The sequence below is a fragment of the Perognathus longimembris genome, chromosome 7 (assembly GCF_023159225.1).
Source record: "Perognathus longimembris pacificus isolate PPM17 chromosome 7, ASM2315922v1, whole genome shotgun sequence".
Classification (NCBI taxonomy): Eukaryota; Metazoa; Chordata; class Mammalia; order Rodentia; family Heteromyidae; genus Perognathus; species Perognathus longimembris.
Genome location: NC_063167.1, coordinates 26,125,060 through 26,138,946, shown reverse-complemented (window position 1 = coordinate 26,138,946; position 13,887 = coordinate 26,125,060). Strand labels below are relative to the sequence as shown.

At 43.3% G+C, this 13,887-nt stretch overlaps 1 protein-coding gene across 1 annotated transcript; it reads right to left on the bottom strand.

Annotated features, from left to right (window-relative positions):
• Positions 1–3,892: 3,892 nt before the first annotated feature.
• Tmco2 (transmembrane and coiled-coil domains 2) lies at positions 3,893–9,210 on the bottom strand. Its single transcript, XM_048349887.1, has 2 exons — positions 8,855–9,210; positions 3,893–4,210 (listed from the first exon to the last, which is right to left on the bottom strand). Exons 1-2 carry the CDS (start codon positions 9,098–9,100, stop codon positions 3,893–3,895), a joined length of 564 nt encoding a protein of 187 aa, XP_048205844.1. The 5' UTR covers positions 9,101–9,210.
• Positions 9,211–13,887: the final 4,677 nt, after the last annotated feature.

Below are 13,887 nucleotides of genomic sequence, written 5' to 3'. Positions count from 1 at the left end.
TATCCAGGAGACTCTGAGAGATGCCACTACAGCCTTGCCCAGATGCAACCCATCTCTCCTGCTGGCCTGCTAATTTGGGATGTAAGACACAGCCACTTCAGATCCACTGAAGCTGAGACTTTTACATTGTCCTGACCCTTTGCCCTCTTGATTTTTATTCATTTGTGTTCTCTTCCACCTGCCAGTAAGGTAAGGTTAAATAATATTTGATTTAATGGCACATGGATCTCATTCAGTCTGATGTTCTCTGTTACAGCAGAACTCTGGTAGCTATTTGTTGGTCAATTCTTAACAACTTACAGGTAAACTCTACTCCTATTGTTCTCCTGTTGCTTTAATTGAAAATAAAAAGGGCTTTTATGGCTAAGACTCCTTGGATTGCAGTTCAAAGCCAGCCCAGGCAGAGAAAAATAAAAATCCCTTTTAGTTATATTTGAGGTCCTTATTATTTTATTAGTCAAAAATTACAGATTAAAACTTCTCACTTGCGTACTTTGCATGATTTTCAAAAATTTCTGGGAGACATTAATTGGCTTCACCCTTATCTTAAATTATCCACAGCTAAATCAAAACCCTTATTTGATCTATTAAAGGGGAGCCTGACCCTGCATCTCCCAGACAAATGACAATTGAAGCAGCTGAAGACTTAAGCATAGTAAATTCTGCCATCTCTTCCCAACATGTAAATTATATTGATTACTCAGCCCCTTGGGAAGCATATATTTTAACTACACCTCATTCTCCAACAGTGGTCCTCTGGCAGAAGGGACCCCTTCTATGGCTTTCCTTGCCTGCTACTCCCTCAAAAGTGTTAACTCCCTATTATAAACCCTCAAGGCTTAGTGGCCAACCATGTTTGGCAAATGGATGTTACCCACATTCCCTCTTTTGGATGGCTCCGCTTTGTCCATGTTACCATAGACACCTACTCTAATTTTATTATGGCTACTCCTCTTATGGGAAAGCTAACAAACATTGTATCTCCCATGCCTTATGCTGCTTTGCTACTATGGGTCTTCCTAAACATATTAAAACTGATAATGGTCCGGGATATGTTGGACGAGCTTTTCAAACTTTTTGCAAATCTTACCAAATTGTTCATTCTACAGGAATTTCCTATAATCCTCAAGGTCAAGAAATTGTTAAACAGGCCAATGGTTTGTTAAAACACCAAATTTCTAAATTAAAGGGGGGGGGGATTATACCCCCTCTCTCCTGTTAATATTCTTTTTTTTTTTTTTTTGCCAGTCCTGGGCCTTGGACTCAGGGCCTGAGCACTGTCCCTGGCTTCTTTTTGCTCAAGGCTAGCACTCTGCCACTTGAGCCACAACACCACTTCTGGCCATTTTCTATATATGTGGTGCTGGGGAATGAACCCAGGGCTTCATGTATACAAGGCGAACACTTTACCACTAGGCCATATTCCCAGCCCTCTCCTGTTAATATTCTTTCTCATGCTTTATTTGTACTAAATTTTTAAAATCTGGACTGTAATGGCCTTTCCGCAGCACAGCGGTTCTGGGAAAGGAGAGAGCAAAGAGCTTTTGCCCAAGTTAAGTTAAGGAACAATCCTTTAACAGGTGCTTGGCACAGGCCCGATCCAATATTGACATGGGGTCGAGGACATTTGTGTTTTTTCACAGGATGAAAATGATGCCCACTGGCTACCTGAGCGTTGCATTCGGATTGTGAAAACTCATCAGAATGGTACAAGTGCTGACCCACTGGGCTTATGTGCCAGATCCACTGACTGTACACTCTGCGCCTTGGGAAGGAACTGAGGTGTTCGGCCATGTCAACAGATCAGCATACAGTACAGCTCCAGATCCTTTTGTCCAACACATTAAAATGGGAGATTTTGCAGCTTCTGGCATTGGAACCCCTTTATGTTTTACAACTGACTCCAACAGTCATATTCCAGGCTGCACTGTAATGCAATCCATAAATCATCGAATTTGGATTCCTGATAACAGTCAAGTGTATAATATAAAAATGACTTCATTGCCTACTGGATTCCCTGTACATGCTAATTCTACATCGTCCTTCATGATACCTCGCTGCACCAATTCTTCTCAAATTGTAGAATCCACGGGAGAACTGCACCCCATAAAGTGTAGACATGAACAACCTTTTATAACCAATATTTCAGGGACTAATTCTCAGTTGATGGACTGGTCAGGAGCCAACTTCACCAACAAGTACAACCCAGGTCTGTGGTGGATGAATGGACACCCTCAACATCATGTCTGGATGTTAGTGGCTGCCCTAAATAATATCTCCTGGCCCACTTCTTCTCCTTTAAAACATATTATGAGTTGTGTAACACCTCCTTATGCCATTATGTATGGACCTTTTAATATTTCTATAGGAGCCATGTATTTCAATGTTACTTGTACTAACTGTTTTTTTACAAACTGCTTGTATAGTGGTCTTACTGGTTCTGCAATTGTTATTAAGCAGCCTCCATTTGTCATGCTTCCTGTGAACATATCTGAAGCTTGGTATGAAGAAACAGGTATTCAAGTGTTAAAACATCTAAAAGAGCTCATACGCCCTCGAAGATTTATAGGCTTATTGATAGTAGGCATTGTAGCCTTTATTTCCTTAGCTGCCTCTGCTGCAGCAGCTACTATGGCTTTAACACAAAGTGTGCAAACAGCTCACTATGCTAATCAGCTTGCTCATAATACTACGCAAGCCCTGCACTTTCAAGGCAGGATTGATGATAAGGTAGAACAAAAATTAGAAGCATTGTATGAATCTGTGTTGTCTCTGGGAGAACAAATTTGTGCTTTACAAACCTTGCAATGGGTACGCTGTCATTCTGGGTTTGACTTTATTTGTGTGACCCCCCCCCCCAATAAATATAATGGGTCAAGCTATCCATGGGAACAAGTTGTAGCACATCTTAATGGTATTTGGCACCATAATAATTTGTCTTTAGATCTTTTTCAACTCCATAGGCAAATAGCTGGGCTAGAACAAGCTCCACTTCTGGACTCTGAAGTGACAAAAACAGCAAAAGAACTGTTTGAACAACTTCAACAGTATATCCCTTCCTTGACTGATGTTAAGGGGCTGCTAATGACATTGCTCGGCTCAGGGATACTTTTGCTGATGGTTTTCCTATGCCTTCCTTGCATTATACGTCTATTGCAAAACTCTTTTATGAGTTTAGCCAGCCAGATGCATAAGATTAAGCTCCAAGTAAATGAATTTCCCCTGAGAGGAACTGCAGCCAGAGACGGGTAAGAGGAGGTCTCGGTCTGACTGACCTAAGACAGGGCCTTCACCTTTGCTCTGAAGAAGTTCCCCATGATGGGTAAGGCAGACTAGGTGACCCACCCAACCTAAGACAGGTGGGTTCGCTTCTTTAAACAAAGACAGGGGAGATGTTGGGAGCCGAGCCAGCAGCTAATCTCATTCTGACCTCTGGCTGTGTTATCATCACAAGGATATGCTAAGTGCAAGGACATTTGTTTACTAGTAACTCAGCCCCTACCCGGTATTGCTTTACGAGTCCATTCCTATGTTAATCAACCTCATCCTGTCTTTACTGCCATCAGATGTAGCAAACTTCAAAGCCTTTTTGTGTTCTTGAATTTTAGCAACCCTATGCTATTCCCTGGTTCCTAAACTGCATATAAGCTGGAAGTTAAGAATAAACGCGGCTGCAGTCTTGAGTTATAATCTTGAGCTGCAGACCTCCCGAACCCCATCTTTTGTCTCTTGTCTTTTTTCTCTTGTCTATCTTTCTTTTTCTTTAATCCTTGCCCCCTCAATCAGGATTCCCTTTCGCTGCTGGCTGGCTCCGGCAGTTCTCTATCTTTATTGATACACCACTGCATGCATGAGGGAAACAGTACTTTTTCTGGAAAAGATTGGCGGGTCATCACATTTCAGACGTGGAGGTAAACCCTGATGTAGGTATAGGACTTTGGCAGTCGGAACAACTGCAATAGGGCTCAGAGGAGCAATCTCTCCTGGTGGCAGGCTTCTGGGCAACAATCATGCCCTCTAGATCTTTCACTTTGTTTTCCACCATCTGAAGCTTTTTCAAAATTTTCTCTTGCAGCCCCAAAGATAGTAAGAGATTACCACCCTCTGCAATCGGACGAACAGTTCCATCTGGGTTGGCTAGCAAAGCTTGGAAAAAATCGGAGCCTTTCTTGTAAAGTTGATAGAGTGTGATCACAAAGATCATTATTTTCTAGAACAAAGAAGAGTTGAGTGTTACTTGTTCATTTATGAAAATCCCAGTTAACACCTAGACACAAAACAAAACCTGATAGTAACAGTAATCCCTCATTCCTACATCAAGCCTTTAATGAAACATTTTCACACCTACCTAATCTTTTGAGTATCAACACAATCTGAAGTGGTAGGAGTTTGGAGTTTCTCTCTCTCTCTCTCTCTCTCTCTCTCTCTCTCTCTCTCTCTGTGTGTGTGTGTGTGTGTGTGTGTGTGTGTGTGTGTGTGTGTGTGTGGTGCTGGGGTGATCTGAGGGCCTCACACTTGCTAGATGAGTGCTCTGCCACTTGAGACACACATCCCAGGCCTTAATTTACTTTTTTTTTTTTTTGCCAGTCCTGGGGCTTGGACTCAGGGTCTGAGCACAGTTCCTGGCTTCTTTTTGCTCAAGGCTAACACTCTGCCACTTGAGCCACAGTGCCATTTCTGGCCATTTTCTATATATGTGGTGCCAGGAATCGAACCGAGAGCTTCATGTATACAAGGCAAGCACTCTTGCTGCTAGGCCATATTCCCAGCCCCCTTAATTTACTTTTAATAAAGTATCAAATAATAAATACCATTTTTTGAACATTTACCACATGCCAACAGACCTGTTAGAAGTTACCTTGCCTATGCATGACTTATTTATGCAGGAAAAACAACTGCGTAACCATTATGATATTGTCTCTTCTAGTTTGGACCCTATCACAATCCAAGAAGTCTCCCTTCCATGTATGGTAGTCTGAAAAACTAGACTTCCTGGACATTAAAAAAAAGTTTTAATGATGAGATCTTACGATCATGGTTTAAAGCTAGTCAGGGAAGAAAAATACCCAAGACTTTTAGATCCAATTAACAAGCAAAAGAACAAAAGTGCAGGTATGCCTGAAGTGGTAGAGCACCAGCCTTGAGAAAAAAAAAAAAAAAAAAGCAAGAGCTGGAGCCAATGGCGCACACGTGTAATCCTAGCTATTCAGGAGGCTGAGATCTGGGGATCTCGGTTCATAGCCAGCCCAGGCAGGAAAGTCCGTGAGATTCTTATCTCCAATTAATAACCAGAAAACCAGAAGTGGCACTGTATCTCAAGTATCTCAAGTGGTAGAGCACTATCCTTGAGCTGAAGAGCTCAGGGACAGTGTCCAGGCCCTGAGTTCAAGCGCTACAACCAAAAAAAACAAAACACAAGCAAGAGTACAGGAAGGACCTGATTTCAAGCCCTAGTACCAGACCCTCCAAAAATATTTTATTTTTGTTTATTTGTTTTGTTTTTGTTGCCAGTCCTGGGGCATGGACTCAGGGCCTGAGAACTGGCCCTGGCTTCTTTTTGCTCAAGGCTAGCACTCTACCTCTTGAGCCACAGTGCCACTTCCGGCTTTTTTCTATATATGTGATGCTGAGGAATTGAACACAGGGCTTTCATGTATATGAGGCAAGCACTTTACCACTAGACCATATTCCCAGCCCCTCCAAAAATAATTTAAAATGCTAAGAGAGAGTCCTGCTAGGATAAGGATATAAACAACATCTTTTCCTTATACAAGCTAGCATTACTTATTGAATCTATCTATATAGGCCGAACTTGATACATTCAGTATCTCCTGTAAGCCTCATAAGAACGTGACAGTAGCATATCCATCTTACAGATCAGGAAACTGAGGTATGGAGGTGAAGTGATTGTTCTTAATTCACAGAACAGATGGCTCAACAACAATTTGAGCACAAATATTCTGACTCCTAGGCTCAGGCTGTTAGCACCACCATAATGCCCCTCTTTTTGGCTGAGGTATACATTGTGTCTATACACATAAATGCACACACATATACACACTTCTGCTGGGGATTTAGATAAGTTGGATTACAATAAATGAGGTTGTAAAAAATGAAATTTGGTATCCTAAAAATTGGGTTCAAACTCTAGCTTTGCAAAACTATATCCACTTTTTTCTTCACAGCTGGTTCTCTACACTTCAGCCACATATCCAGTTCCATATTTTTTTTTTTGCCAGTCCCAGGAACTGAACTCAGGGCCTAAGCACTGTCTTTGGCTTCTTTTTGCTCAAGGCTAGCACTCTACCACTTGAGCCACAGTGCCACTTCTGGCTTTTTCTATATATGTGGTGCTGAGGAATCAAACCCAGGGCTTCATGTATATGAGGCAAGCACTCTATCACTAGGCCATATTCCTAGCCCCCAGTTCCAGATTCTTGCTGCTTAATTGGTGGTAAGAGACTCGTGGTTTAGGATGCCCAGGTTAGTGCTATCCAAACAGTGATCCTCAGATCTCAGTCTCCTGAGTCACCAGTCCCCACCTTATGAAAGGTTTGGAGAGGTTAAAATAGAAAGTGTATGTGGCCATGATTCTTTTTTTTTTTTTTTTTTTTTTTTTTTTTTGGTCAGTCCTGGGCCTTGGACTCAGGGCCTGAGCACTGTCCCTGGCTTCTTCTTGCTCAAGGCTAGCACTCTGCCACTTGAGCCACAACGCCACTTCTGGCCATTTTCTGTATATGTTGTGCTGGGGAATCGAACCCAGGGCCTCATGTATATAAGGCAAGCACTCTTGCCACTAGGCCATAACCCCAGCCCCATGGCCATGATTCCTAAACAGCAGCAAGATAGGAAAATAAGTAAAAGCCACAAAATGACCCGGTAATAATTTCTGTCTGCACTTACCAAACTGCTCTATAAGAAAGCTCTCTTTTGGGGCTGAGACTATGGCCTAGTGGTAAAGTGCTTGCCTCGTATACATGAAGCCCTGGGTTTGATTCCTCAGCACCACATATATAGAAAAGGCCAGAAGTGGTGCTGTGGTTCAAGTGCTAGAGTGCTAGCCTTGAGCAAAAAGAAGCCAGGGACAGTGCTCAGGCCTTGAATTCAAGCCCCAGGACTGGCAAAAAAAAAAAAAAAAAAAGAAAGAAAGAAAGCCAGCCCTCTTTTAAGTTCTTAAATTTCTACTAAGTTTCAGTATACCTGTTTCCTCATGAAAAAAGAACCTCTATCCATTCCATAGAATTACTGGGATTCTCCAAAAACACTTATGCTACAAATAATTTATTCCTGTTGGAGATTAAATAGAACTATGTAAGATTTGAAATGTTCTTCCACCAAATACCCTGTGTATTTAATGGAGACTTATCTTCTTAAAACACAATAGTGAGGGCTGGGGATATAGCCTAGTGGCAAGAGTGCCTGCCTTGGATACACGAGGCTCTAGGTTCGATTCCCCAGCACCACATATACAGAAAACGGCCAGAAGCGGCGCTGTGGCTCAAGTGGCAGAGTGCTAGCCTTGAGCGGGAAGAAGCCAGGGACAGTGCTCAGGCCCTGAGTCCAAGGCCCAGGACTGGCCAAAAAAAAAAAAAAAAAAAAAAAACACAATAGTGAAAGTATGACTTCAGCTTGGCAGGAAAAGTACATGAGACTCATCTCCAATTAACCACCAAAAATCCAGAAGTAGAACTGTGGTTCAAATGGTAGAGTGCTAGCCTTGAGCAAAATAACATAAAATAAAAAGCCAAGGGACAAGCCAGGAATGTGGCTTAGTGGTAGAGTGCTTGCCTAGTATGCACAAAGCTGGAAGTGGCACTGTGATTCAAGTGGTAGAGTGTTAGCCTTGAACAAAAGGAGCTCAGGGACAGTGCCTAGGCCCTGGGTCCAAGCCCCAGGAAAAAAAAATTACACACACAACCAAAAAGAAGGAGGAGGAGGAGGAGGAGGAGGAGGAGGAGGAGGAGGAGGAGGAGGAGGAGGGGGAGGAGGGGGAGGAGGAGGAGGAGGAGGAGGAGGAGGAGGAAGAGGAGGAGGAGGAGGAGGAGGAGGAGGAGGAGGAGGAGGAGGAGGAGGAGGAGGAGGAGGAGGAGGAGGAGGAGGAGGAACGAACCTCTATACTGGCACAAAAAAATGTGACTTTACAAATATGTATACTTCATCAGTTGAAAGACAGTGGCATAGTAAGAACAGAAAGGCCACACCCAAGATCCTGGTTGTAAAACTGTGCCTGTTTTGTAATGCAATAGGCACTTAAAGAAAAAATGATCAAGTTTAGGGTAAGACTTTCCTCTTAAAAACTTGCTTTACCTATTTTATGATAGCAGACAAATTCAAGACCATTGTGAGAAAATTTTTATATTCAAAGGCTGTGATGGAGATTTCCAAGGATATTTTAGTTTCAACCAACATTGATAGCTGGTCACCCTTGTTATGTGTATGGTCTTAACACTGGGTGGCAGAAACCAGGAAGATAACTGATCACAATGAAATTCATAACCCAGCATTGGGAATCGGAGGCTTGGGTGTATGTGTTCTGGTCCTGGGCAACTCAAGGCCTGGACACCGTCCCTGAGCTTTTGTGCTCAAGGCTATCACTCAACACTTGAAACACAGCTCCACTTTCAGCTTTTTGGTGGTTAATTAGAGATGAGTCTCACAGATTTTCCTGCGCGGGCTGGATTTGAACTGTGATCCTCAGATCTCAACTTTGAGGAGACTAGCCTGGGCAACCTAGTGAGTTCAAGACCTGCTTGATCTGTATAGTAAGACCCTATCTCAAAACACCAAAAAAAAAAAAGAGAGAGAGAAAAGTTTCAATTTATAACTAAAATTTTCTGTAATGAAAGAGTACAACCTGAAGTGATCGAACGCTTCGTCTCCATAAGGTAAATAATCCTATTGCCAACAAAATCAAAAAGGAAATCCCCAGGATGGCTTGCATAACTGCACCAAGATTATCTAGCAGCCCTAAATTTGTTTGCTGAATTTGAGCATTAGTGTCTCCTAGAAAACTTGCTTGTAGCCAATTCCATATTGTGCCAAGAGACAGGGAATCTAAGAGGCTTTCCCAGGTAAACGATGAAGGTGGAGATGGTGGCATTTTAAAGCAGCAGCTCCAGGAACTACATGTGCAGAGGCTTCAGGAATCTAGACATGAGTTAGGGAGAGTGGTCCAGGAGGAGCTCAAGTGTTCTGGAGCCACTGTGAGCTGGGCTTTGTGATGTCACTATTCCAGGGTCAGCTTGCTTTCTACTCACCCAGTGACCCTTCTCACTCACAATCTGCCAGCCACTGCGTGGTTTCAGTTCATTCATCCTGCTTTCTCTGAAGCATTGTCTAGTCCTAGCTACATGGTCAAACAGCACTTTCTGCAATGATGCAGTGATTCTACACTTGCCTTACCTAATATGGTGGCCCCTTGCTTAAAATGTGGACAGTATTGCAGAGGGACTAAGTGTTACATGTGAGCCTCATTTGGCTTATCTTTGCACAGATGAGGACTTCACTTCCTTCTCAAGATTTGACTTAGGGGCTGGGAATATGGCCTAGTGGCAAGAGCGCTTGCCTCCTACACATGAAGCTCAGTTCAATTCCCCAGCACCACATATATGGAAAACGGCCAGAAGGGGCGCTGTGGCTCAGGTGGCAGAGTGCTAGCCTTGAGCAGGAAGAAGCCAGGGACAGTGCTCAGGCCCTGAGTCCAAGGCCCAGGACTGGCCAAAAAAAAAAAAGATTTGACTTAGGAACACATGGTATATTTTTCTTTTTTCTTTTCTTTTTTTTTTTTTTTACTGGCCAAAAAAAAAAAAAAAATTTGACTTAGGAACACATGGTATATTTTTCTTTTTTCTTTTCTTTTTTTTTTTTTTTTTTTGCCAGTCCTGGGCCTTGGACTCAGGGCCTGAGCACTGTCCCTGGCTTCTTTTTGCTCAAGGCTAGCACTCTGCCACTTGAGTCACAGCGCCACTTCTGGCCATTTTCCGTATATGTGGTGCTGGGGAATAAAACCCAGGGCTTCATGTATACGAGGCAAGCGCTCTTGCCACTAGGCCATATTCCCAGCCCCTTTTTTTTTTTTTTTTTGCCAGTCCTGGGGCTTGGACTCAGGGCCTGAGCACTGTCTGGCTTCTTTTTGCTCAACTCTGCCACTTGAGCCACAACACCACTTCTGGCTGTTTTCTAAATATGTGGTGCTAAGGAATCAAACCCAGGGCTTCATGTATGTGAAACAAGCACTCTAACACTAGGCCACATTCCCAGTCCACATTTTTACTTTCATGAAAAGCACTTAACAAAATTATACTTTTTTTTTTTTTGCCAGTCCTGGGCCTTGAACTCAGGGCCTGAGCACTGTCCCTGGCTTCTTTTTGCTCAAGGCTAGCAACTCTGTCACTTGAGCCACAGCACCACTTCTGGCCGTTTTCTAAATATGTGGTGCTGAGAAATCAAACCTAGGGCTTCATGTATACGAGGTAAGCACTCTTGCCACTAGGCCATATTCCCAGCCCCAGCACAATTATACTTATTTGTGCAATCTGTGTGTGTGTGCCTGGAGTTTGAACTCAGGCCCAGACAGACAAGCCCGTGAGACTCTCATCTCCAAATAATCACCAGAAAAGCAAAAGTGGTACTGTGGTTCAAAGTGGAAGATCACTGGCCTTGAGCAAAAAAGCTCAGAGACAGCACCCAGGCCCTGAGTTCAAGCCCCTTAACCAACAACAACAACAAAAGTGTCACAGAGTTTCCTGATGAAACTACCTTTGAAATGTGATCTGCAGATCTCAGCCTACTGAGTAGTTAGGACTACAGGTGTGAACCACTAGCACCTGGCCTTATTTATACAATTTTGGGGGTTAACATTTCTTTCCTAGTGTAAACTCAAGGAAGACAAGAACCAAGGCCATCTATCATTCTATGTACCCCTAGTGTTTGGCACATACTAGGCACTTATTATAGGTGAATACAAATATGTATGTATGTATGTATGCATGCCTTTTCTGGGACTTGATCTCAGGGCCTATATGCTTGCTTGGCTTTTTCACTCAAGGCTGGTGTGATAGTACTTGGGCTCCACCTCCACTTCTACAAATGTATTTATAAGCAAAACTGTCCATTCTTTTTTTTTTTTTTGACCAGTCCTGGGGCTTGGACTCAGGGCCTGAGCACTGTCCCTGGCTTCTTTTTGCTCAAGGCTAGCACTCTGCCACTTGAGTCACAGCGCCACTTCTGGCCATTTTCTGTATATGTGGTGCTGGGGAATCGAACCCAGGGCCTCATGTATATGAAGCAGGCACTCTTGCCACTAGGCCATATCCCCAGCCCAAAACTGTCCATTCTTGTTTGTTTTGGGGTTGTTTTATTTTTGCCAGTCCTGGGGCTTGAACTCAGGGCCTGAGCACTGTCCCTGTCTTCATTTTTGCTCAAGGCTAGCACTTTACCACTTGAGCCACAGCACCACTTCCAACTTTTTCTATATATGTGGTGCTGAGGAATGGAACCCGGGCTTCATGTATACAAGGCAAGCACTCTACCACTAGACCATATTCCCAGCCCCCAAACTGTCCATTCTTTTTCCCCAGTACTGGAGTTTGAACTCAGGGGCTCATGTAGTACTACAGCCACACTGCCAATTCTTTTTATTCTTCAGATTAAGATATCACATTTTTGCCCAGAGCTTGCAAAAAGACCATCCTATCTAAACCTGCTGTACAGCCAGGATTAAAGATATGTAACACTGCCTCACTTGTTCTTTCAGATAGGGTCTTGCTGAAGTTTTGCCTATGTTGGTTTCCACCCTGATTCTCCTATCTCTGCCTCCTAAGTAACAAATTATAGGTGTGAGCCATTATATTCAGGTAAAGTGTTCATTCTTTTTTTTTTTTTTTTTTGCCAGTCCTGTGTGTTTAACTCAGGGCCTGAGCACTGTCCCTGGCTTCTTTTTGCTCAAGGCTAGCACTCTACCACTTGAGCCACTTGGCTCTTTTCTACATATGTGGTGCTGGAGAATCGAACCTAGGGCACTCTCGACACTAGTCCGTATTCCCAGCCCTCATTCTTTTTTGTGGGTTGTGGGGCTTAAACTCTGGACCTGAGTGTTGTCCCTGAGCTCTTCAGCTCAAGGCTAGCACTCTAGCACTTGAGCCACAGCACCACATCCAGTTTTCTGGTGGCTAATTGGAGATAGAGTCTTATGGACTTTCCTGCCTGGGATGGCTCTGAACTGTGATCCTCAGATCTCAGTCTCCTGAGTAGCTAGGATTACAGGCATGAGCCACCAGCGCCTGGCAAACTGTTCTTTAGATGGCTCTTTCTGGAGAGCTGTAATGAAATTTGTTAATTTGTGTAAAAGAGCTATGCCAGCATACCTGTAAACCCAGGTAAGGTTTGTGATTTTGAGTCCAGCCTGGGCTATACAATGAAACCTATCTCAAATCAACATGTGCCACACATACAGATAAGGGCAATTATTACTAAGGGCAGTTAAGACCAAATACATATAGTTATGTTTTTGTTTTTGTTTTTGTTTTTTTTGCCAATTCTGGGGCTTGGACTCAGGGCCTGAGCACTGTCCCTGGCTTCTTTTTGCTCAAGGCTAGCACTCTGCCACTTGAGACATTGAGCCACTTCTGGGCTTTTCTATATATGTGGTGCTGAGGAAGTGAACCCAGGGCTTCGTGTATACAAGGCAAGCACTACTAGGCCATATTCCCAGCCACACATGATATTGTGAATCTATAAGTACAGTGTGCTTCAAAATAATCCAACGTTTTTGATTCTTTTGAATACCTGAACTTTCAATAATGAATTTACCACTACTGTCAATGCAGGAATTTCAGCCCTTCTTTAGTGGTATCACCCACACACATCACTACCACGAAGAAATTCTCTGTATCATATCATTAGGACTTACTAACTTCATGCTTTGTTGCCACTGAAATGAATTTTATTTTTTCTTTTCTTTTTTTTTTTTTTTTTGGCCAGTCCTGGGCCTTGGACTCAGGGCCTGAGCACTGTCCCTGGCTTCTTCCCGCTCAAGGCTAGCACTCTGCCACTTGAGCCACAGCGCCGCTTCTGGCCGTTTTCTGTATATGTGGTGCTGGGGAATCGAACCTAGGGCCTCGTGTATCCGAGGCAGGCACTCTTGCCACTAGGCTATATCCCCAGCCCCGAATTTTATTTTTTCTGATTGGTAATGGGGCTTGAACTTGGGGCCTGGGTACTGTGTATAAGACTTTGTGCTCAAGGCTAGTACTGCCTACCAGTCATAGCTCCACTTCAGGTTTCTGGTGGTTCATTGGAATCTCAAGGACTTTCCTGCCCAGGCTGGCTTTGAACTATGATCCTCAGATCTTAGTCTCCTGAGTAGCTGGGATTACAGGCATGAGGCACCAGTGCCTGGCAAACTGTTCTTTAGATGGCTTTTTGCAGAGCTGTAATGAAATTTGTTAATTTGTGTAAAAGAGCCACCACTGCATAGCACAAACAAAATCTTAATTTAGAACGGAGTTGCAGGACACTAAGTACATGGTCCCTCTTTACCTTCTCATTCTTCCCTCCTTCCCCTCTATTGATTCTTCCAACTCCAGCTATAGCAGTTTGCTCCAAGTTACCAATGCACGATGTTGTACTGCAATACAATTTCCCTTTCCTTACCTGGCTAACTCCTACTGCTACTCCAGATTTGTTTAAACATTTTCTCACAGAAGCATTCATCTCGCTTTTGTTTATGCTTGTCGTTATTGTCAGAGCATTTGGGGCATAACTTTTACTTAACTATCTGTACTGTTTGTGTCTTTGCTACTAGACTCTTGGGAAAATGAACAAGTCTTTCAACACTCATCATCCTCAGGCTAGCAGATGGTATGTGCTTAGTAAATATTTGGCTTA